Raw genomic sequence first — 22,445 nt, forward strand, 5'->3', positions numbered from 1 at the left:
ACATTCCTAAAGGCAGCTCCTTCCTGCTGAAAGGAACTCGGTTGATCTTTGCATTCTGTTTAAAAGTGAATGTTTGCAGTTCCCTGCCCCTGCTCCCTGTGCGGTGTTCTAGATAATGATGAGCTAAGCAAAAGGAAAATGTTTAATTTCTTTTAGATGTGAACCTTCTTTGAATCGGATGCCTCTCAAAGTTTCATTTTTTTAAAAAAATTGGGGATATCTCTGCTTTTCAGGGAGAACATGTTATTTTGTAGAAAGCAAACAAGCTCTGGATTTGTTGAATGGCTGCTAAATTATTTTTTTCTTCTTCCTTCCCTGTCTTTTAAAGAACAGGATTATCATCTTCAAAATGCCACTGACTTGGATCTTGACAGATGATGCAAACAGTCCTATTAATGCTTAGAGTTAAAAGCAAGTGGCCACTTGTCAGAGTTCCCTCCCCTTTTTGGACAGCTTTATATTTTATCCCTGCAAACGACTCTCTTTTCTCTACAATCGTCTTTTATTGGTGCCCTAAGATCAGGGTAGGAGGCTTTCCACTGACAACTAATCTCATGTTACCTGATATCCACCAATATGTTCTTGGTCTTTTGAGTCTGGTGGTATATTATCTGATGAGCCGAGAGAGAGAGAGAGAGAGAGAGAGAGAGAGAGAGAGAGAGACAGACAGACAGACAGACAGACAGACAGACAGACAGATAGAGGGATGGTGGTGAGATTTCCCAAGTGGCCTAGTTCACACATAACGCTAAACCATAGTTCACTGAACTAGTTTATATTATGTGTCCCATCTGCCTGGCAGCTTAACTATGGTTTCTTCACTTTCAACAGACTGAAACGATGGTTTGTTGGATAATAATAATAATAATAATAATAATAATAATAATAATAATAATTTATTATTTGTTTCCACAGAGACCAAAAATACACTAAAATATCACACATCAAAACCTTCCCTGAACATGTATAAATAACTGTAAATATGAAAAGAGATAAAGTACCGTATTTTTTGCCCTATAGGACGCAGCGTCCCATAAGGTGCACCTAGTTTTTTGGGGGGAAATAAAGGGGAAAAATTATTTCCCCCCCCAGGCGCGGGGCTGGGGTGGGGGAAGCCCGAGCTTCCCCCGACCCCAGCCCCAAGAACAGGCAACTCTCCGCAAGCCCAGACTTCGCGCAGCTCTCCGCAAAGCACGGGAGCCCGGTTCTCAAAATGTGTAGCAAGAAACATTAAACAAAAAAGTTCCTCTTTGATCATTCATTCTCGCCTACCTTTCCTCTCTCCCCCTTTCTCTTTCTTTTTTAATTTTTTATTGATTTTAACATATAAATTATAAAATGTACCACAAAACTTATCACTTATACAATCTTTTTAGACTTCCATCAGCACCTCTGATCCACCGTTTTAACCACTTCTTATGCATTTCTTAACTTCATATTGCCTTTACATTTCTTAACAAATCATCCTTCCCCTTCTCCAATTTTGCAATACTTCCAATAATACTCCTCAGAAAACTTCTTGCAAACCTACAAACGTCGTCTGATCTTCACAAATACTTTTAAAGTAGTCCGTAAATTTACTCCAGTCTTCTGTGAATTTCTGGTCCCGCCGGTTTCGCATAGCCCATTAACTTCATTCTCCATTCTTCAATTGTCGGTAATTCTTCTTGCTTCCATTTTGGGGCCAGTAATATTCTTGCTGCTGTTATTGCATATAAAAAGAGCTTGCATTCCTCCCCCTTTCTCTTTCTTAGGTCCTTCCCCTCCAGAATAGGATGAAAGAAGTCGACCGCTTCCCCTTGGCCCTCAACATTGGCATGGCGATTGTGATGACCTTGTACATCTCGTTGGCCACCCTGGGGTATATGTGCTTTGGGGACGAAATCAAAGGCAGCATCACTCTGAACCTGCCGCATGCATGGTAAGCGGAGGCATAACTTTGCAGAACTCCAGTGTCCTTCGGGGATCTTAATTCGCCTCCTGCTCCTGAATGCTAATCTGAATGCTACCCATCACTGTGTAAAAAGTGCATTGGGAAGATGATGAGTAGGAAGGTGAGCGGTGGCAGGGGAATATAAGGACAAGGTCAAGTTTTCAACCACGGGACTTGATCAGTGTAGACAACTGTGTTATGGCATAACTAGGACCTGTAATTACCGGAGGGAAGAGCGTATTAAAGGGTCTGCCTGCTGAATCATGGTTTTTATGTGATTCAGGAAGTGGATGTGGCTCTGTAAAAAGAGATTAGTTTTGTAGGGCAGGGGAACAGATTGCGGTCTTACCAGAAACAACTTGTTTCTCCTCCCTGCTAGAATCCTAGCGTCTACCCATCAGAGCCTGGGTACACGGGTGGCGCTGTGGGTTAAACCACAGAGCCTAGGACTCGCTGATCAGAAGGTCGGCGGTTCGAATCCCCGTGACGGGGTGAGCTCCTGTTGCTCAGTCCCTGCTCCTGCCAACCTAGCAGTTTGAAAGTGCAAGTAGATAAATAGCGGGAATGTAAACAGCATTTCCGTGTGCTGCTCTGGTTTGCCAGAAGTGGCTTAGTCATGCTGGCCACATGACCCAGAAGCTGTACGCCGGCTCCCTCGGCCAATAAAGCGAGATGGGCGCTGCAACCCCAGAGTGGGCCATGACTGGACCTAATGTTCAGGGGTCCCTTTACCCATCAGAGCCAGCTGCCCTTAGAATGACAAAACAGAAGGTGTTCAGTGCTGCAACTGAACTGAGCTCACAGTTCTTTCATGCAGAAGTCCTCTCCTGGTTAGCTTTCTCTATTTCAGTGTCCTAATCCAGGTGGGGAAAGTCAGCTTGTTGGGAAACATTGAAGCTGCTGGGAGTTGGAAACCCTTGCCCATATGGCTCAGGGATCTGCCATTTGATCCCAATCTACCTTCTACCCAGTCCTGCTGTAGAATGAAAGGAAAGGAAGGAAGGTGCAGAGGCAAGTATTGTTCTCTCTTTGCCAGCAATGTGCAGAGAGTCGCTTTTGCTTTGCTGCCATCCCAGGCCATAGTCCGAAGGCATATGAGGCAGCCCAACGTCGTGAAGCTAAGCAGGTCAAGGCCTGGTTGGCGCCTGGATGGGTGACCAGCTAGGAACCCTACGTACTTAATTATTTTTACTCATTCTGCAAAATTTGTACGGTTGTAACGAAAACTCAAAGCGGTTTTCCAAAAAGAATAAAATTGCTAGTGAAAAACAACTACAGTATTTAAAAGATCCAGAAGATCAGTGCTGATGATCACATATGTACCAAAATCACAGCAAAAAATAAATTTGATCTCCAGGGGTTTTGCAGAAATGTATTTGTACTACTGCTTAACTATGCAGTTTTCTGGGTTTGGGAGTGAAGTTTAATTGACTAATGTTCTGAATATTCAGTCTATTGCGCTTCTAGTATAAAGAAGAGAAGCTGGAAACTAATGTTACAGTGATGCTCAAACCTTGTTTGTCCTAATGCTACACCTAGTTTTTCATCACTCAATAAAGTTTTTGTCATTTAAAAATAAATAAATAAATAAATAAACAAATGATCCAGAAGAATAATTAAAATCATTGAAAAGATGCAAACCTGATTTAAAACACGTGCCAGCGTTCTATGTGTCTGGAAAGGATTGCCTGAACAAGAATGTTTTCTGCATGCACCTTGAGTTCCATGATGGAAGAAAGGCAGGATATGAAAGTACTAGGTCCTGTCAGGTTGCTTAATCCACAGGGCTACTTGAATTGGTAATTTCTGGCTGTGGCTTTGAGTCTAGCATAGCTGCATAAGTTGTGTCAGGGCTGAGGGCGACCTGTATGCTCCATCTGCCTCCACAAATAATGGAAATTCAGATAGTCAACACACGTTTATTTCATTTTCTGAACCAAGGTTGGAGGCATGTTTCACTCCAGGAAGCTAAGCTTGGAAACACTCAAGCAGGCTACAGTTGGTCCTAAGGCAGAATACAGAGAGGGTCCCTACGTATAAAAAACGGATTAGCAGTGAGACCTACAAATATGAAAATCTACTTGTAATGTACTTCAGAGAACACACATGAATGGAGGACAATAATACTTCTGAACAACTGGCTATAGCTCTATTTTGACTGCTAAGTCTTTTTCAAATATGTCCTAATCGGTCTCAAGTCCTCAGGAATGTATTCTGAAGAAACATTTTTGGGAGTGGGGTGGGATATGTCCAAATAATTCTTCTTTGTGCATCAGTGGCTGATAATATGCCTTTTCACAGAGTAGTTTTCTTTTTGTTGGAAGGCTGTTCTCTGCAAACCTAACTCTGTTGTTGTGTCCCATATTCTCCAGTATTCGATGCTGATATAACAGCTGTAAATTTAGCCAGGAGTTAATGGGCCTAGCATTAGATTAATTTCAGCGGGACTGCTCTGAGTTAGCTGAATGCCACCCAGCGTGTTTGCATTGCTCCAGGTGAGAGTTGGGGAAGAAATGATTGGGTCTCGCACTATTTATGTTTCGGTTCTGTACGTGGTTATTGGTTGCTAAGTGTTCTGTTGAAGTGAGAATTGAGTGGCTGGTTGCAAGGAGAATATGGTCGTTGAATGAGTGGGTATGACAGTAAGATTATTGAGTTCCTGATTTGTGTTATCTGCATGTCAGGATCCTTTTTTTTGTATGATTCACATTCATTAATTTCATTGGCTCTACTTTGAGTTATAACTCAGTTGAATACCACTGCTATTGTATTCTATCAATGTATTCTTGTTTTTAGTTTACTTATGTACATCATTCAGAGATTCATTGCTTCCTTATGTTAGTTAAGATGCAGAATTTTAACATTACTGTTACTATTAGCTGTTTCAAATGTGAAATTCACACACAGACACACAAACACACACATATTGGAACCGAATCTGGCTGGAATGAAGGGATTAACAAACAATGCTTTTAGTTCCTTACAGTCGCAAACAAAATCTCCTTTGACTGTGTCCCCCCCTTTTTTTTAAAAAAAAAGCTTGCTTGGAAGCAGCTAATAAATCAGCACTTAATTTTAATTTAATACTTCTTAGAATAGTTTCCAGAAATGGAGACATTTTTTTCCTGAGTGCTTTTTAGTGCCGGAAATATGCTTACTCTGTTAGAATGGAGAGTTTTGCTCGAAGTCAGCTTGTACCGTCATCAGCTTTGAAGTCTTTGTGAAGTTATTTCTTTTTCAGGTTAAGAATCCTAATGAGCTTTCTTCTCCTTCTCCATGCTCTTCTCTGTCCCCTTACAATATCTACTGCAAACGACCTTGGATCTACCTTTACCCTATGGCAGGGGTGGCCCAAGACGTTTTGCCACCTGTGGCGAAATGGCCTGCTGCCGCATGACGCTCTCCTCGAGGAAAAGCCCTCGCAAAGCCTCACCTCCTGGCCGTGAGGCTTTGCGAAGGCTCAGCGAGAGGCGACGTGTTCCCCAGAGCTTTGCCACCTGTCCCACACTGCCGTGAGGGGTGGCAAAGCTGGCCAATGAAATACTGTGCTTCTCTTCCACTACCACATTCCTTACCTTGGTTGCTTCTGTGGCGGATGGGTGCTGCCCCTTGAATTTCTGCCGCCTGAGGCAGCTGCTTCATCGCACCTCATGGATGGGCTGGTTTTGCCTAGGGCTATCTATACATGTACCATGGTTGTCTAGTCCATCTGATTTTTGTTTGACCTGTTGCAACAATCTGCCTAGTTCTGTGCTGTACCCACGGCCAGATTTAGGTTTGATGAGGCCCTAATCTACTAAAGGTAAAGGGGCCCTTTATATGTCCAGCTGTCCTTTGTCAACAACAAATTGGCGCTGTTTTTGTGTTGAATATATGCTATATGGTAATTTATGGACCTGATAGGTATCTAAAGCCATTTGCACATGTTGCCATGCAACCAGTCCATGCAGAATGTAGGCACCCTGTATATAGAAATAAGCAAACCAGTGATATTTTAGGGAGCAGGCTAGCAGGTGGGGCCCATGACTTACATCATAGGAGCCTGTTGTTGTTTAGTTGTTTAGTCGTGTCTGACTCTTCGTAACCCCATGGACCAGAGCATGCTCTCTTAATTCGTTCTGGAGGTCCATTCTTAACCTGAAACTGTTATTAACCTGAAGCACCCACCCCCTGCTAATGAGGCCTCCCGCTGCCACCACGCCGCCACCGTGTGATTTCTGTTCTCATCCTGAAGCAAAGTTCTTAACCCGAGGTACTATTTCTGGGTTAGTGGAGGCTGTAACCTGAAGCGTCTGTAACCTGAGGTACCACTGTATATGCCTGGATATGCTTGCTAGACCAAAAAAGTTCTTAGCAGCCGGTGAAAACAATACCTTGAAGGCAGGAACCTTCCTAATACCAATGGACAGGGAGTTCCAAAGTGTAAAAATAAAAATAATTTATATGTCGCCCATCTGACTGGGTTGCCCCACCCACTCTCGGCGTCTTCCAACACATTAAAACACTGAAAGATTGATTTCTTGTGTGTGCAAATGAGTATTATGTGTTATTTGTAAAAGTGCCAGTTGCACAGTTCTTAGCGGTCAAATGGGCAGATTTGTAAATGCTTGGGCAGGTGCTTAGACTATGCTTTGTGAAATTACGCCTTTTCCTTGAAGCAGACTTGTTCATCGTATCCTTCTGACCAGTGTGAGTTTTGTCCAAACGTGTGGCTTTCTCTCTTCCTCCAACAGGTTGTACCATATGGTCAAGATTCTCTACTCTTTTGGGATTTTCATTACCTATTCGATTCAGTTCTACGTTCCAGCTGAGATCCTCATTCCGGCCATTGCTTCCCGAGTGCAGCAGAAGCTGAAGCTGTTCTGCGAGATGGCGGTCAGGGTGCTCTTGGTCTGCTCAACCTGTAAGTACGAGGCTGTGTGCAAGGCAGACCTCCCCAACTTTGTGTCTTCCAGATGTGTTGGACCTCAGTTCCCATCAGCCTTGGTTGATGCTGGTCGGAATTGCAATCCAGAACATCTGGAGGGTCCTAGGTTGCAGAAAGCAGCTGTGAAACTAACTTTTTGGGTTTCCCTTGACAAGCAGTATCTTGGGCAGTGAGGAAAGGTTCACTGGAGCCTGGTGAATTTAGGATTTACGGTAAATTGCATTTACTGATATTTGACTCAACTTTAGCCAAATGGCCACATATATCCTATGAACACAGACACATCAAGGAATGTATCTGGATTCATGTGATTTGATGTTACCTTTTGGCCGTTGAGATGTTTCCATTGCATGCAATGTTTGCAGCGTGCCGTTATAATGTAGTCCTGCTCTGAGCTTAAAGCTAATTCAGTTTTAAACCAACCTTGCAGCTTTGTGGATGTGTGTACTATATCCATGTGATCTGGATTCAGTTTTCATTTTTTATTTACGTATAACGAAACACCAGTACCCCATAGTTCGCAATAATTATATATAGATAGATGCCCAATAAAAACCACATTAAAAAAATAAATTAAAACAGATCACCAGCTCATGTGGGGCTCTTCAAGGTGAGCCTTGTGTAGAGTTCATTTCACTGGTCCAGCCTGGAAGATTCCAGTGTGTGGATCTGCTGTGGCTAAGCTTTCCCCGTCCATGAAGGCCCATCAGGATTGATAAAACTAAGATGTTCAGCTCAAACAAGAGAGAGAGATGTGATAATTCGTAGGAATTCTACAACGCCTCTTCTGCTGTTCCCCTTGTTGCTCATCTGATGGTGCCGTGTTAAATAAGATAAAGGCTCGATTGTGACTTCTGTTCTTGCAGCTGGGCAATTGGCACATTCGTGAAGCCCTTTGAAGAAGAGGTGCCGGTCAAGTATCTTTCCACTTTGCATTCAAACTGTTCTGGTTTCTGCGCAGCTTAACTCGATTATGCTGTGTGCATTTGTGTCAAGATGATTTTCTAAGGAGACGTGATTGGATTTGGCATGGGAGGAGGGAAGCTTTTACCTGCTGCGTAGGCCGTCAGATACACCCAGATGCGTCAACAGCCTCTCCAAACCATCAGTGATGCAACCAAAGTTCAGGCGTGACGTACGAGCCTTGCCTTACGCTGCCCCTTTTTTTTTCCTTCCGAAAGGAATGAAGGAAGATCAAGGGCAGTTAATGCATAATCCATACATTCTGCCCAAGGCCTTCACACTGGTGTAAATGGGAAGGGAGCCAAATTTTATTTATTACTCATTTAATTTATCAGCTGCCCATTGCTGGCAGTTCTCCGGGTCGTGGGTGAGGGTGAACAGCAACGTTATAAACCGTAAGTGCATAAAAAGCAGCTGAAACACAGGAAACCCCACAGCTAAAAGATCAAACAAACTGGGTTCGTTAGAGCAAGAGAAAATTAAAAAAACACCAAGGGCCAGCACAGAAGCTAAACCCATTGCAAAGCTAAAATAACGTTGGACCCATAGCACAGTAAAAAGCTCTGTGTCTGGTGCCAGTAATACACCAGTCAAGAGCCAGGTGGTCTTCTCTGGAGAAGACATTCCATAACTGAGGGGCTACCACCGAAAAGGCCCAAACTCTTAGCCAGCCACCATTCCTCATTTGGTACTTGGAATAGGGACTCAGGCAGTGATCTTACAGCATAGGAAAGGGCAGAGGTGACACTGAGCAGTCTAAACTGAATTGTGAACTGCGGAACTTATGGCCAAAGTAACTGAGCAGTATCCAGCTAACTCGTTCCATCAGCAAAAGGATTACTTCTTGTGCAGTAGAACTCTCCTCCCTCGCTCCCTGTTTGTGCCCCACCCTTCTCAGATCTGTTCCAGAGCATTGGGGTATCCCTTAGAATAGATTATGTGGAATGTGGAGGGGGGTGGGATTTGCTGTGCTGGCAGTAATAATAATAATAATAATAATAATAATAATAATAATAATAATAATAATAATAATAATTTATTATTTATACCCCGCCCACCTGGCTGGGCCTCCCCAGCCACTCTGGGCGGCTTCCATAGAAACCAAAAATACAGTAAAATATCACACGTTAAAAACTTCCCTGAACAGGGCTGCCTTAAGATGTCTTCTGAATGTCAGGTAGTTGTTTATCGCTTTGACATCTGGTGGGAGGGCGTTCCACAGGGCGGGCGCCACTACCGAGAAGGCCCTCTGCCTGGTTCCCTGTAGCTTTGCTTCTCGCAATGAGGGAACCGCCAGAAGGCCCTCGGCGCTGGACCTCAGCGTCCGGGCAGAATGATGGGGGTGGAGACGCTCCTTCAGGTATACAGGACCGAGGCCGTTTAGGGCTTTAAAGGTCAGCACCAACACTTTGAATTGTGCTCGGAAACAGTAATCCTTGCGCTGATGGAATGAGTGAGTTGGATGCTGCCAAAAGCATGTGTAGCACATTTCAATAATAAGTTGCACCGAGCAATTTATTATTATTAATATTCCACAAAGGAACAAGGGAGGTGGGCGGAAGCAACAAGGCAAACCCGGAGAAATTATCCGCCTAATCTTCAATGCATTTGCTGGGATAAGCTCCCTGTTGAAATATCTACATGGCTGTCAGTGAACATGTGTGCTGCACGCATTTTGCATGAGTAGAACACCAGAGGGTGCCAAGAATTTATTTTCTATCCTCTCCTCTTCTGTCTGCCTCCGTCGCTCGCTCTCTTTGTGCCTGTCCCCCCCAAATATCTTAACAGTTTGCTCCAGACGCATTTCTCGGTGATTTGATTTGAACCCTGCATTTGAACACTGAAGCCTTTATCTGTGTAGCAGGTTTGACTGACTTCCAGGCAAGAGCTTCAGAGATTTCTTGCCATAAAGATCCTAAACTGCAGAGGCGGTTGGGCAGTCTCTTCTGAAAGTTGGTTTTTCACGATGGTGGCACAGCTTCTGGTAACCATCATTTTAGTAGCAGAAGGAGAGGAATTAAGGGTAGTCTGTAAAACCTAAATCAGACATACCAATAACACGCCCAATAGCCACTGACAGCCAAGTCAGCAACCAATCAAAAATCCATCCTATGCACTATCCATGTTTAAGACACCCTCCACTTTTTAGCATAATTATTAAAGAAAAAAGCCTAGTTTTTACAGGGAAAAGTACGGTATTTAGAAAGTGAGGCCTAACATATTTGTGCAAGTAAGCAGATGCCTGGAAGCACCTTATTTATTTCCTCCTCCAGCCATTATTTCTCAGTATTATGTTCTTCTTTCCCATCACTATAATGCTTACAGACCTTGCTCGCCCACTCCACCATTTCATATTGCTTGCTGATGCAATCGGCGTAAGTTTTGTTTATGATCAGTTCACACGGAAAGTGGTAGAGCATCTATCTGATGTGCATGCAAAAAGTCCAGGGTACATGTATGTCCTGTTTTCCAATGTTCTTTTCACAAAGCAGTGCCTGTTGTGTTATGAAACTGTGACTTTTTGACTGATATGTCGCACTAAATTTCATTCACACCAATGGGCATAGTGTAGCAGAACCGCAAACGTCATTGAACAACATTGCTGTCGTCGTCCCCCCTTTCTGCACATGTAATATTCCTTCATGAGTCGCTCACGAAAACAGCAGGAAAGAACTGTATGCTGGGATACCACCCCAAATTCTGTCACTTTACTCTTCTCATTTTCTGGGTTAAGGGGGCTGCAGATGTGTCCCACCCCCCAGAAGCAATTAACACAGAAATCCACACTACACTTCCCCAATATTCTGCTGGATTTCTGGAAGTGATTCTCATGTCGTGTGAAACTGCAAATATTATGCGGAAATTAAGAGTTAGAGAAATGTTGGGGAAACTGAATAAACATCTATGTGAATGCAGCCTTAATCGCATCAGTGTTTGGATAGGAACGCTGTCTGCTACTTTGTCTTGACGTTGTAGAAGACAGGCAGGATGCAAATGTGATAAGTAAACCGAGAGATTTATTGTTTCAGAAAGCGAGATGTGGGAAAATGTTGGAGACTGCCCCCCCCATAAAAAATCCTCACCACCACCATGAATCATTCACATAAAGTATGCAAAACTTAACTTCAATTGTACTCCCACCATCTCTTTATTTAATGCTACTTGAAAGTACTGAGTTTGGTAATTCTCTGTGCGGTTCTTATGAATGTTGCAAATATGCTCTGAGCCGGAGGGGAGGGGCGGGGAACTTATCTGAAAAGTATTCTGATAGAATTTGTGCATGTTCAGGAAGCAGGTGTAAAATTATTTTTGTAATTGTTCTGGGTTTTTATACTAATATTTTGATCTTATCTGTTGAATTGTGGATTGTTCTATATTCCGGTTTTTATTTGAACTGGAGTGGACTCTCTTTTGTTGTGGACTCTCCTTCCTTGGAGGTTTCTAAGCAGAGGCCGGGTGGCCGTCTGTCAGGGATGCTTGAGTTGGGATTCCTGCACTGCAGGGGGTGGACTAGATGACTCTCAGGGTCCCTTCCAACTTTACAATCTTGCGATTTATTTATTTGGAGGTAGTTGTGATGCACGCTTCACCCAAGGTTATGAGGGTGGCACAAAAGAAACCTTACGATGACAATTAACAAGAAAAAATTAAACAACATCCCTTTAGTAACGTGATGGCATCTATCTGTCTTGCGGGACAATGGAAGAATGTGTCTTTGGGGTAAAGTCAAACCGTTGGATAGTTACAGCTCCTGCTGTTGCTGTAGAGACCGATGTGGGAGAGACATGTTTTGTTGCAGCTGGGGAAGATGAAGGTATCCACTTGTACTGCTGCAGATGCACCAGGGCGCTTCTCCCAATGGGCATTTCTCCCCTGGTCACTGCTGACCTGACCGCATGGCTCCAGGGATTCCCAGTCATCTGCAAGGGATTCCCACACGGCAGGGTTGATGTTAATAGTCTTCATGACACGTTTGCAGAAATCCTTGTAACACAGAGTTGGTCTACTGTCATGGACATAGCAGCCCAAAACCAAGAAGGGCAGCCTGAGATAGAAGGCAGGCAGGCAGAAGGAGAACAGAGAGACTTGCAGATTTCTCAGACGGCTGGAACCAGTGGGCTGATGCCTCGTCCTCCCTCTGAAGCTGGCAGGAATGAGGCTTAGCAGCTCAGGAAAGGCGGGCTGGATGAGAGCCAGCTCTTTGAGGAATCACAGTCACTCACGACACCAGGGAGGGAGAGCATTTCCTCACCTGAAGAGGAGGTAGCTGAACCCATCAGTCCTAGGACTAGACAAATGGGAAAAGTCCAAGACAGAAGACGACCCCCGAAACGTAAGGGTAGGAGGTTCAGGATATTCTGCAGTAGCCGGAAGGGTTCTTCAGAGGGGTCAACTTGATTGTGATGGATGCTCACAGATAGTGGTTGGAGGCTAATTGCTTGTATGCAATAAATCTTCTGTTAATGAATTCTTGTGTGCTGTTTTCTCAAGCCGGCAGCCAGTAAGCTCCTGACATCTACTAATGGGCCTGGTGCCTGAAGCCAGCTCCCTGTAGAGCATGTCTTTGGGGATCCTGCCATCTTCCATTCTGTGGACATGACCAAGCCAGTGTAGAGGTTGCTGAGACAGGAGTGTGAACGCGCAGGGAATGTGGGCTTGGGGGAGAGCACCTCTTTGTTGCGGACTCATGTCTTGCCATGTGATGCTCAAAATCTTCCTGACACAGCACATGTGGAATGTGTTGAGTTGACGCTTCTGATGGGAGTAAGTTGCCCATATCTTACTACAGTAACAACAACAACAACAACAACAACAACAATTATTTATTATTTATACCCCGCCCATCTGGCTGAGTTTCCCCAGCCACTCTGGGTGGCTCCCAATCAAGTATTAAAAACAATACAGCGTTAAATATTAAAAACTTCCCTGAACAGGGCTGCCTTCAGATGTCTTTTAAAGATAGGATAGCTACTTATTTCCTTGACATCTGCTGGGAGGGTGTTCCACAGGGTGGGCGCCACTACTGAGAAGGCCCTCTGTCTCATTCCCTGTAACCTTACTTCTCGCAATGAGGGAACCGCCAGAAGGCCCTCGGCGCTGGATCTCAGTGTCCGGGCTGAACGATGGGGGTGGAGATGCTCCTTCAGGTATACAGGACCGAGGCCGTTTTAGGGCTTTAAAGGTCAGCACCAACACTTTGAATTGTGCTTGGAAACGTACTGGAAGCCAATGCAGATCTCTCAGAACCAGTGTTATGTGGTCCCGGCGGCCACTCCCAGTCACCAGTCTAGCTTCCACATTCTGGATTAATTGCAGTTTCCGGGTCACCTTCAAAGGTAGCCCCACGTAGAGCGTGTTGCAGTAGTCCAAGCGGGAGATAACTAGAACATGCACCATAAAGCATGGTAGCTTGTGGTTACCAATGCTGATGTGCGGAGCGCTGGAAACATCTCCTGACCCATGTTGTTGGTGTTTTTCCAGCTAATGGTAAGGCCAAACTCCATGCACATTTGGGCAAATCAATATAGTAACAATCACAAATAAATCATGCAACAGAAGAGGAATTAAAGTATTGCCATACACTTCACCCCTCGCCAAAACTCTGGATGGAGAGGTACATCTTTACCTGTTGTCTGATGCAAAATAATTTAGGGAAACTGCACTCCTTCAGTTTCATCTGAAAATAGTTGGGATATTCCTGGAAAACATATATACAGTAGTTTTCTTTATTCATTTGTTGCCTTGGCTAGAACGTTGAATGATTGAGCTGCAATGTACTCCCTTCCCCCAAAAAAGGACTTTAAGGGGCAGAGGAAAAATCAAAGTCATCAATCGAATTATAACTTAAAAGAACTCTGAGTAATACAAGGCCCTGTTCTTAAGATAAACATACTCTTTTTCTCTGTTTTATAGTTAGCTGCTCCTTGCTTATGAATTATTCACCTTTTGCAATATGTCTTATTAGATAACATAGTGCTGTGGTTGTGTGTGTGATACTGCTAGAACAATCCTGGTTTTCCTCTAATAAAGGGCAGGCACTGTGACCGGTTTCTTCATACCGCTCGCTGAGTCTGTCTGGTTGTAGATAAAAGCGATGGCTCAGTTTTGCACATCACAGTAAACCGTAGTTAATTCTTTACTTTGAACGCAGAAGTCATTCCCTAAGTGTGAGCAGCAGCAAACTTTGATTCTTGGCTTACCAGTTGTCATTTGTTTGACCCGCTCAAGGTAAACCATAAACTAGGGTTTGATGTGACCTGCAGTTTACAAGACCACCGCATATGATAAAAATAATCTTCTTTCCCCTTACATTTCCAACACTTATTTGATTTAGATTTATACACTTTTGCCAATTTACTCCGTGTTAGATACCATCAATATATCATTTTTATATAATTCTCTCTTCGACCATAACATGCTGTAATTTTTATATCCATATTCCACAATCGTTCCCATGCGACCATGTCTACTTTATGACCAATATCTATTGCCCAGTGTATCCCTGAGGATTTTACTTCCTCATCCTTTGTCTCCCATTCCAATAATATTTTATACATTTTAGACAGCACTTTTACATTACATTTCCAACAGGTCTCTCTCCAGTTGGATTTCTTTTGATACTCTTACGGCTTCCTTCATATGCTTTTCCAACGCCATTGGGAAACGCCTGAGCTGTCAAGGAGAAGCCTTAGCTCCCCCAACTAATTAGTCAATTGGTTTGATATGCATTTCTGGATTACCAATCCCTCTTTATGATACTGAAAGAAGTGTGCTGATTTTCAGGTTAACCACAAAGGATGTTGTTCATCACCGTCGTGAATACTCTCCTTCATTCCGTATTAACGTTCACACTGTGTAGAATCAAAATAGCTTTTCCTCTCAACTAAATAACTTTGCCCTTAATTCACAGGCTTGTTGATAATGTTTCAGTGTTCAGTTAACATGTTGGTTGACCAAAGCTCAATCTTCTACACTGTACCAGGATTTACCGTATTTTTCGCTCCATAGGGCGCACCTGACCATAGGGCACACCTAGTTTTCAGAGGGGGAAATCAAGGAAAAAAATATGATCCCCCCCCCCCAGCTCTGGGAGCAGCGGATAGGCTGCGCGCAGCCTGTGCGCTTCTCCCAGACCTTCTCTGTGCTTTTGCAGGAGGTGGGAATTCCCCCACCTCGTAGAAGCTCCTGCGGGCTTTTCTACGAGCAGGGAGAAGGGACTGACGTGGCCAGTCAGTCCCTTCTCCCTCCTCGGGGAAAAGCCTCAAAGACCAGGTCGGGGAGCAGCTCAAAGGCGGTGTGCTGCCTTCCCGCTGCCCCCCAAGCTTGTGGGGCTGGCGGTGGGGGGAAGCGCTGCTTTCAGGTAGCTATCCCTGAAGCCTGGAGAGTGAGAGAGGTTGGTGTGCACCAACCCCTCTAGCTCCCCAGGCTTCAGTGAAAGCAACGCGAAGACTTCGGAGGCTTTGCGTTGCTATCACTGAAGCCAAGGAGCTTGCATTCGCTCCATTGGACGCACACACATTTCCCCTTCATTTTTGGAGGGGAAGAAGTGCGTCCTGTAGAGCGAAAAATACGGTAACTCTATGGAGGGTGCATCCCGATTATGCATTCTGTTGCTTGCCAGTCTCTTCCTTTAAACAACCACTTGGGTTGTTTAAAGGGTAAAGAAAACTCCAATTATTGGAGAAGAGGCCACATGTGTCCTGCACACAGTAGGTCTCAAGTTGTGGAACTGGCTTGACAGATGACGAGAGGAGACTATTATTTTGCACCAGGAATATCACGGCAGTAGAGAAATGATAGATCACAGGTTAGTGCAGATTGGCAGGCTAAATTTGGAACATTTTAGTTTCTTAGAGCACCATTCAGTTTCTCTGAACAATTTTATGCGTAAGTGAACTCTTAAAAAAAAAGAAAAAGACAGAGCTTTTTTTACTTGCATTAATTACAGGTTTTGCCAGGTCCTCTGTTCCCCCCCAGTAATGCTCCCAAAAATTATTTCAATACATTATGGTTGTTTTCTGTCAGTTTGGAGCCCTCTTGGGCAAAAGGTGTGAAACCTATAGCCCCAAACTGGATATTGCACTTTTTGGCTATTTCTTCCATAATTAAGGTGCTTTTTCAGTGAAAACCTTTTCCTTACCGATGACCAGAGAGGCTGATAATTTTATTAGGGTCATAGGCTATCAAAAGCAACAACAATAGGTGACTGCATTTGTTCACCCCAAATGGGGACAACCACCCCATTTTTAGATGCTTAGACCATAGACTAATAAGGCTGCTATCTGTTTCCCCCCTGCTTACAATACTTTTATTTTCCAGCCAGCTAAGAGAGAAACAGAACATTCTGCTCCCTCTGCAGACATCATAGCAATTTTTACCCTCTGTAGAAGGCAATAAGTTCACCAGCAGCAAAAAAAGGGTCCAAGTCAGTGTACTGGGGTGAGTTGTTTTTGTTGTTTAGTTGTTTAGTCGTGTCGGACTCTTCGTGACCCCATGGACCAGAGCACACCAGGCACTCCTGTCTCCCACTGCCTCCCGCAGTTTGGTCAGACTCATGTTTGTAGCTTCGAGAACACTGTCCAACCATCTCGTCCTCTGTCGTCCCCTTCTCCTTGTGCCCTCCATCTTTCCCAACATCAGGGTCTTTTCCAGGGAGTCTTCTCTTCTCATGAGGTGGCCAAAGTATTGGAGCGTCAGCTTCACGATCTGTCCTTCCAGTGAGCACTCAGGGCTGATTTCCTTCAGAATGGAGAGGTTTGATCTTCACTGGGGTGAGTGCTGATGGTTTAATCACTCTCCCTTTCTCTCTGTTTGCTGACAGAATATCAGTCTTGAAACTGAAATCTGTGGATGACGAAGAAGAAGGAAAAAAAAAACCCTGTGCAGCTTGTAAATTAGGTAACGATTTGATTAGAGGAAAATTTGCAAAAGAAAAAGTCAGTTCACTTATGAACTGCTTTCTATTAGAAACCCACTGTTTCCTACCTATTTGGTAATGGAGGATATTGGGATCCTGAGCCATTTTAGGGTGTTGCAAACCACTGCTAATATCTCGAATCGGGCTTGGTGGCACACAGTTCTGGAGCTACTGAGGGTGTTTCTTAACGTGCCTCTTAGGGAACTGTATTTCTGAACACTTATGCACATGGTTTACAAAGCTGAGCATGAGTTCTGGGGCTCAGCACTTTTCTTTCACCCCTCTTCTATCATCTACGATCACATCCTGATTCGTTTTTCTGGTTCGTTGGCCAGTATTAAGCCAGGGTTCTCTGGTTCAACAAGCATAGCTGGAAATTCCATGTTAATGCAAGGCAGGATCTTTGTACTAAAGTCAGGGAAGGAGAGAGAGAGGGAGGAGTGTTTTGTTCCTGATCTTGGCTTCACAATCCATGGTTTATGAAGCCAAGAATGATTATGCAAACCACATCAAGGAAACTAATTGCTTTTGTCCAACCAGTTGATCATTAAAGTATATATTTATTGTAACAAACTTTGTTGTTGTTTAGTCGTTTAGTCGTGTCCGACTCTTCGTGACCCCATGGACCAGAGCACGCCAGACACTCCTGTCTTCCACTGCCTCCCGCAGTTTGGGCAAACTCATGCTGGTAGCTTCCAGAACACTGTCCAACCATCTCATCCTCTGTCGTCCCCTTCTCCTTGTGCCCTCCATCTTTCCCAACATCAGGGTCTTTTCCAAGGAGTCTTCTCTTCTCATGTGGTGGCTAAAGTATTGGAGCCTCAGCTTCAGGATCTGTCCTTTCAGGGAGCATTCAGGGCTGATTTCCTTAAGAATGGATACATTTGATTTTCTTGCAGTCCATGGACTCTCAAGAGTCTCCTCCAGCACCAGAATTCAGAAGCATCAGTTCTTCGGCGATCAGCCTTCTTTATGGTCCAGCTCTCCAGGGTTCCGTTGAAGATTTCTAACGGTGGGTTTTGCATCCTTACTGACCACATGGACTTTTCAAGTTTTTTCCACCCATGAATTTAATCAGAATAAGGAATGTGTCTGTTTCCTTAGCTCAGGGAGATCATATCGCTTTTTTTTGCCCTTCTTTGTATGTCACATGACACACATTCCTAGATGTAAGGATGTTTACTTTGAGGAACTTTGCTGCAAAACTTGGGGGGGGGGGAGTGACAGTGATTAAAAGCCATTTGGAAACTGGAAGTGCCATTATTTGTTAGTGGAGTCGTGGAAATGTAACAATGGCGTTTTCAAATTCATCAAATCATTCCTCCCAACCGATCTCTGGCAGAATGCTAATGATAAAATAATTGGCAAGGCTCTAATAAACGTAATTTAGATTTTGTGTCTGAATGAAAATGAATATTGAATCTACACGTTGATCGTCTTTGCATCTTTGGTAAGCTGTGCTCTTTCTGAGCTGAGAAAATGTGCGATGATTGCAGCGAGCTCAGGAATTATTTTCCATTGTTTGAAATAGGCCTTATTTTTAATTTAAAAAAAAAGGGAAGGGAAGAAAGTTCAAGGAAATAATGGATTCGTAAGCATGATGATGATAGCAGACAATGAACCGAGGGCTTGGAAATTACTTGACAGATAAAGCTTGATGGACCAATTGCTTGTCGACAGACATCTATGTCTGATTCAGAAGATGACTACTATGTAGGTCTCTGGTGCTGTCATAGAACCACAAATAAGCGGCAGCAGTGTGTTTGTGTGTACATGAGAGAACTACAAACTCCAGAAGTCTTGGAATCTTGGAATACCCTCCTTTTTCCAAGGTAAAGGCTAGAGCATTTGGGGCTTTTAAGGTTGTATTTATCAGTGTATTAATTTTTAACCTTCACCATGCAATTCCAGAGTATCTAATATACCGTATTTTCCGCCCTATAGGGCGCACCTAGGTTTTTTTTGGGGGGGGGGAAATAAAAGGGAAAAAATTATTTCCCCCCCAGGCACCGGGCTGAGGCGGGGGAAGCCCAAGCTTTTCCCCGACCCCAGCCCCCAGAACAGGCTGCTATCCACAAGCCTCAGGAGCCCGGCGGGAACTCCCGCTGGGTTCCCCAGGCTTGTGGATATCTGCCCGAAACCTGGAGAGTGAGAGGGGTCGGTGCGCACCGACCCCTCTCGCTCTCCAAGCTTCAGCGAAAGCCTGCATTCGCCCCATAGGACGCACACACATTTCCCCTTCATTTTTGGAGGGGAAAAGGTGCATCCTATAGGGCGAAAAATACGGTATATAAAAAAATTACTGTGGGTAGACATAGTTTATGAAACTATGAATGGTGAGGGTACATCTCTCCTGTGATTCTAGAGTATATCAGTAGTTTCCCATCTTATCTGCAGGGTCAGGGGTCCCTTTACTTTTAATACAATACGGGCAGTTTTCTGTTTATTCCATTTCCTAATGATCCATAGCATGGGTTTTGCCTTTTGCATAGCCATTGCACACTGGGTCAACATTTTCATTAAACTGTGCACTATGACCTGCCCCCCCCCCCGGTCTCTCTTTCCCGGTCAGATGCTCCCGGTTCAGACCCCTGAGCGAATATGTGAAATTATGAATTCTTGTGCCCCAAATTGGCATCCTTTTACATTTGTTTACATCAAATCAACTCCGCTACACATGCATTCTTGCTCTCTCTTCTCCCCCCTCCACCTCCTTTATTTCCTTAATTGATATTAAATGTGCAGCCCAAGTTCTTTAATTCTCTTTCTCTTTAAAAATCTAAATACTTTCAACACAGCTCAGAACTTGAAACTTCAAGATGCGGGCAATTTAAAAAAATAAAATGCATGCTTTGCTTATTGGGAAGTTGGGAGGGGGCAGTAACTTTCTCTCCATAAATGTAAACTTTGCTAATCATATTTAAAAGAAATTGGCGTGGGATTTTTTTTTAATTGAAATGAGCCCGTATAAGGAAATTTTATTTAAGAATTGTTGCCTGAGGAAAGGGGAATTCTAAAGTAGTTTGCATCCCTTGGAAGCAGCACGAATGTGCAGGTTTATCAAGTTTTGAAAGCTGTTCAGTGCTACTTTTGCCTTGGCAGAATCTTTATCATGAATTTTTATTTGTTCTGTTCATGTATTTTAATTAGCAAACTGCGCAACCAGCAGTTAATGCTGGTTAGGGATGTGAGGAGGGGAGGTTATTAAAATCCTGTATAATATGGTCTCAGGCAAACTAAAGGCAGGGAATGTACACTGATGCGGAAATCACTTTGTGCCTGTCATTTGTGGAAGGGTAGAAAATATGGGAAATTAGGACTTCATTCCCCAACATGGTGCCCTCCAGCTTATTTTGGACAAGAACTCACATCAGCCCCATGCAACACAGAGTTGTAATGCAATATCTGGAAGGCACCAGATATTTTATTTGCTTTTAATCAGTAAGCTTTTTCATATATAAATGGGTGTCTGGGCATCCCTTGTACAGTGGTACCTCAGGTTACAGACGCTTCAGGTTACAGACACTTCAGGTTACAGACTCCGCTAACCTGGAAGTAGTACCTCGGGTTAAGAACTTTACTTCAGGATGAGAACAGAAATCATGCAGCAGCGGCAATGGGAGGCCCCATTAGCTAAAGTGGTACCTCAGGTTAAGAACAGTTTCAGGTTAAGAATGGACCACCAGAACAAATTAAGTTCTTAACCCGAGGTACCACTGTACTTAAACCTATAAATCTTACTATGAGCTATGGCGGGATTTTTATTTTGTTTTTACTGCTGGAGTGGCGAACTTGAGGTTTCATTTATTAAAAGGCTTGGGATATGAATGAAATAGGAACCGGTATGCATTGAGGCTTCAGTTTGAAGTCCTTGAGAGAACTTAATTCATCTGTGCAACAGTGGGAGGCAACTAGGAACTGTCAATGGAACTGCTCATTTTTGACGGCTCATTTTATGCTGGCATCTGTAGTAGAAATAGAATTCATTTCGTTTACAGATGAATGACCTAAAGAAAAGAACGTTGAGCAGAAAAGGTGTAAAGACCTTTCAGAACTTAAATAATTACAGTGCGAGTAGATAATTTGTGAAAGATTTGTTTTGTGTCAGAACTTGAGACCAAACTAGATATAGACTTTCTCAAAGAGTTTGGTGGAATCTATGTGTTGTTGTTGTTGTTAATTTATACACCGTCCATCTGGCTGGGTTTCCTCAGCCACTCTGGGTGGCTCCCAACAGAATATTAAAAACATGATAAAACACAAACATTAAAAGCTTCCCTAAACAGGGCTGCCTTCAGATGTCTTCTAAAAGTCAGGTAGTTGTTTATTTCCTTGACATCTGATGGGAGGGCGTTCCAAAGGGCGGGTGCCACTACTGAGAGGGCCCTCTGTCTGGTTCCCTGTAACCTCACTTCTTGCCACATGACCCTCGGAGCTGGACCTCAGTGTCTGGACAGCATGATGGGGGTGGAGATGCTCCTTCAGGTATACCGGCCCAAGGCCGTTTAGGGCTTTAAAGGTCGGACCAATACTTTGAATAATAATAATAAATAATAAATAACATAATAATAAATTACTAAAAATAATAAACATGGATAAATATTATATGCATAGTAATATATAAATTATTATTGTTATTGTTATTTATTATAGTATACTGAGCCCCAGCCCCAGACAAATCTAATCTGTGAGATGGGGAACGAAGGTTTTAACTCTCTACTCCTGCTATGCTACCGTTCAGAATTGGAGCCTCCCTTACCTGTTTGCAACTAGAGGAAAGCTTCTAGAGGTTTTTAGGTGAGATGGCTTTGCATTATAATACCTCACGTAAGGGATACTGCAGAACAAAAATCCAAAAAAAGCTACAGTTCCATGCAGCCTTGCTTGGGAATAATTGCTGTGGAACTTGGCCAAACTTGAGTCTGAGCAAACACCCCTGGATTGATGTGGCGATAGAGAGAGGAGCAATTTCAAGCATAACTTCAGACAAGTGCACTTATTTACAGCTTGACAGGTCATAGCTCAGATGCGGGTGGCGCTGTGGGTTAAACCACAGAGCCTAGGACTTGCCAATCAAAAGGTTGGTGGTTCGAATCCCCGTGACGGGGTGAGCTCCCGTTGCTCGGTTCTTGCTCCTGCCAACCTAGCAGTTCGAAAGCACGTCAAAGTGCAAGTAGATAAATAGGTACCGCTCCGATGGGAAGGTAAACAGCGTTTCCATGCACTGCTCTGGTTTGCCAGAAGTGGCTTAGTCATGCTGGCCACATGACCCAGAAGCTGTACGCCGGCTCCCTCGGCCAATAAAGCGAGATGAGCGCCACAACTCCAGAGTCAGCCACGACTGGACCTAATGGTCAGGGGTCCCTTTACCTTTACCCTTAGGTCATAGCTCAGTGGTGGCACTTGCATTCAGAAGGTCCCAGGTTCAATCCCTGGCCTCTCCAGGTAAGACTGAGTTGAGTGGACTTGACTTGAAACCCTAAGGGAGCTGCTTGCAGAAAACAATACTTGAGGTAGATAGATCAGTGGTTTGACTTGGAATGAGGCAGCTTCCCATGTTGTTAGTGAATCTCTCACTGAATAAGTGGTGTTGAGTTCTGAAAAACATCCATGGTTGGCAACGAGGGCCTTCAATTTTGATATCAGGCAGTCTTTTGTCCGGTCTCATGGATTTAATGTATTGAGCCAGCTAGAATCTTCTGGAA

The 22,445-nt window shown here is 43.8% G+C and overlaps 1 protein-coding gene across 4 annotated transcripts in view; it reads left to right on the plus strand.

The window, feature by feature from the left end:
• SLC36A4 (solute carrier family 36 member 4) overlaps window positions 1–22,445 on the plus strand; it is a 95,378-nt gene that overhangs the window by 33,725 nt on the left and 39,208 nt on the right. For all 4 annotated transcript variants that reach the window (XM_081909938.1, XM_081909937.1, XM_081909940.1 and 1 more), the window contains exons 9-10: window positions 1,755–1,921; window positions 6,667–6,836. In XM_081909938.1, the coding sequence (XP_081766064.1) occupies window positions 1,755–1,921; window positions 6,667–6,836 (337 nt within the window). The remainder of the gene's footprint in view (window positions 1–1,754; window positions 1,922–6,666; window positions 6,837–22,445) is intronic.

The sequence above is a fragment of the Podarcis melisellensis genome, assembly GCF_964234715.1.
Source record: "Podarcis melisellensis genome assembly, chromosome: 4".
Taxonomy (NCBI): Eukaryota; Metazoa; Chordata; class Lepidosauria; order Squamata; family Lacertidae; genus Podarcis; species Podarcis melisellensis.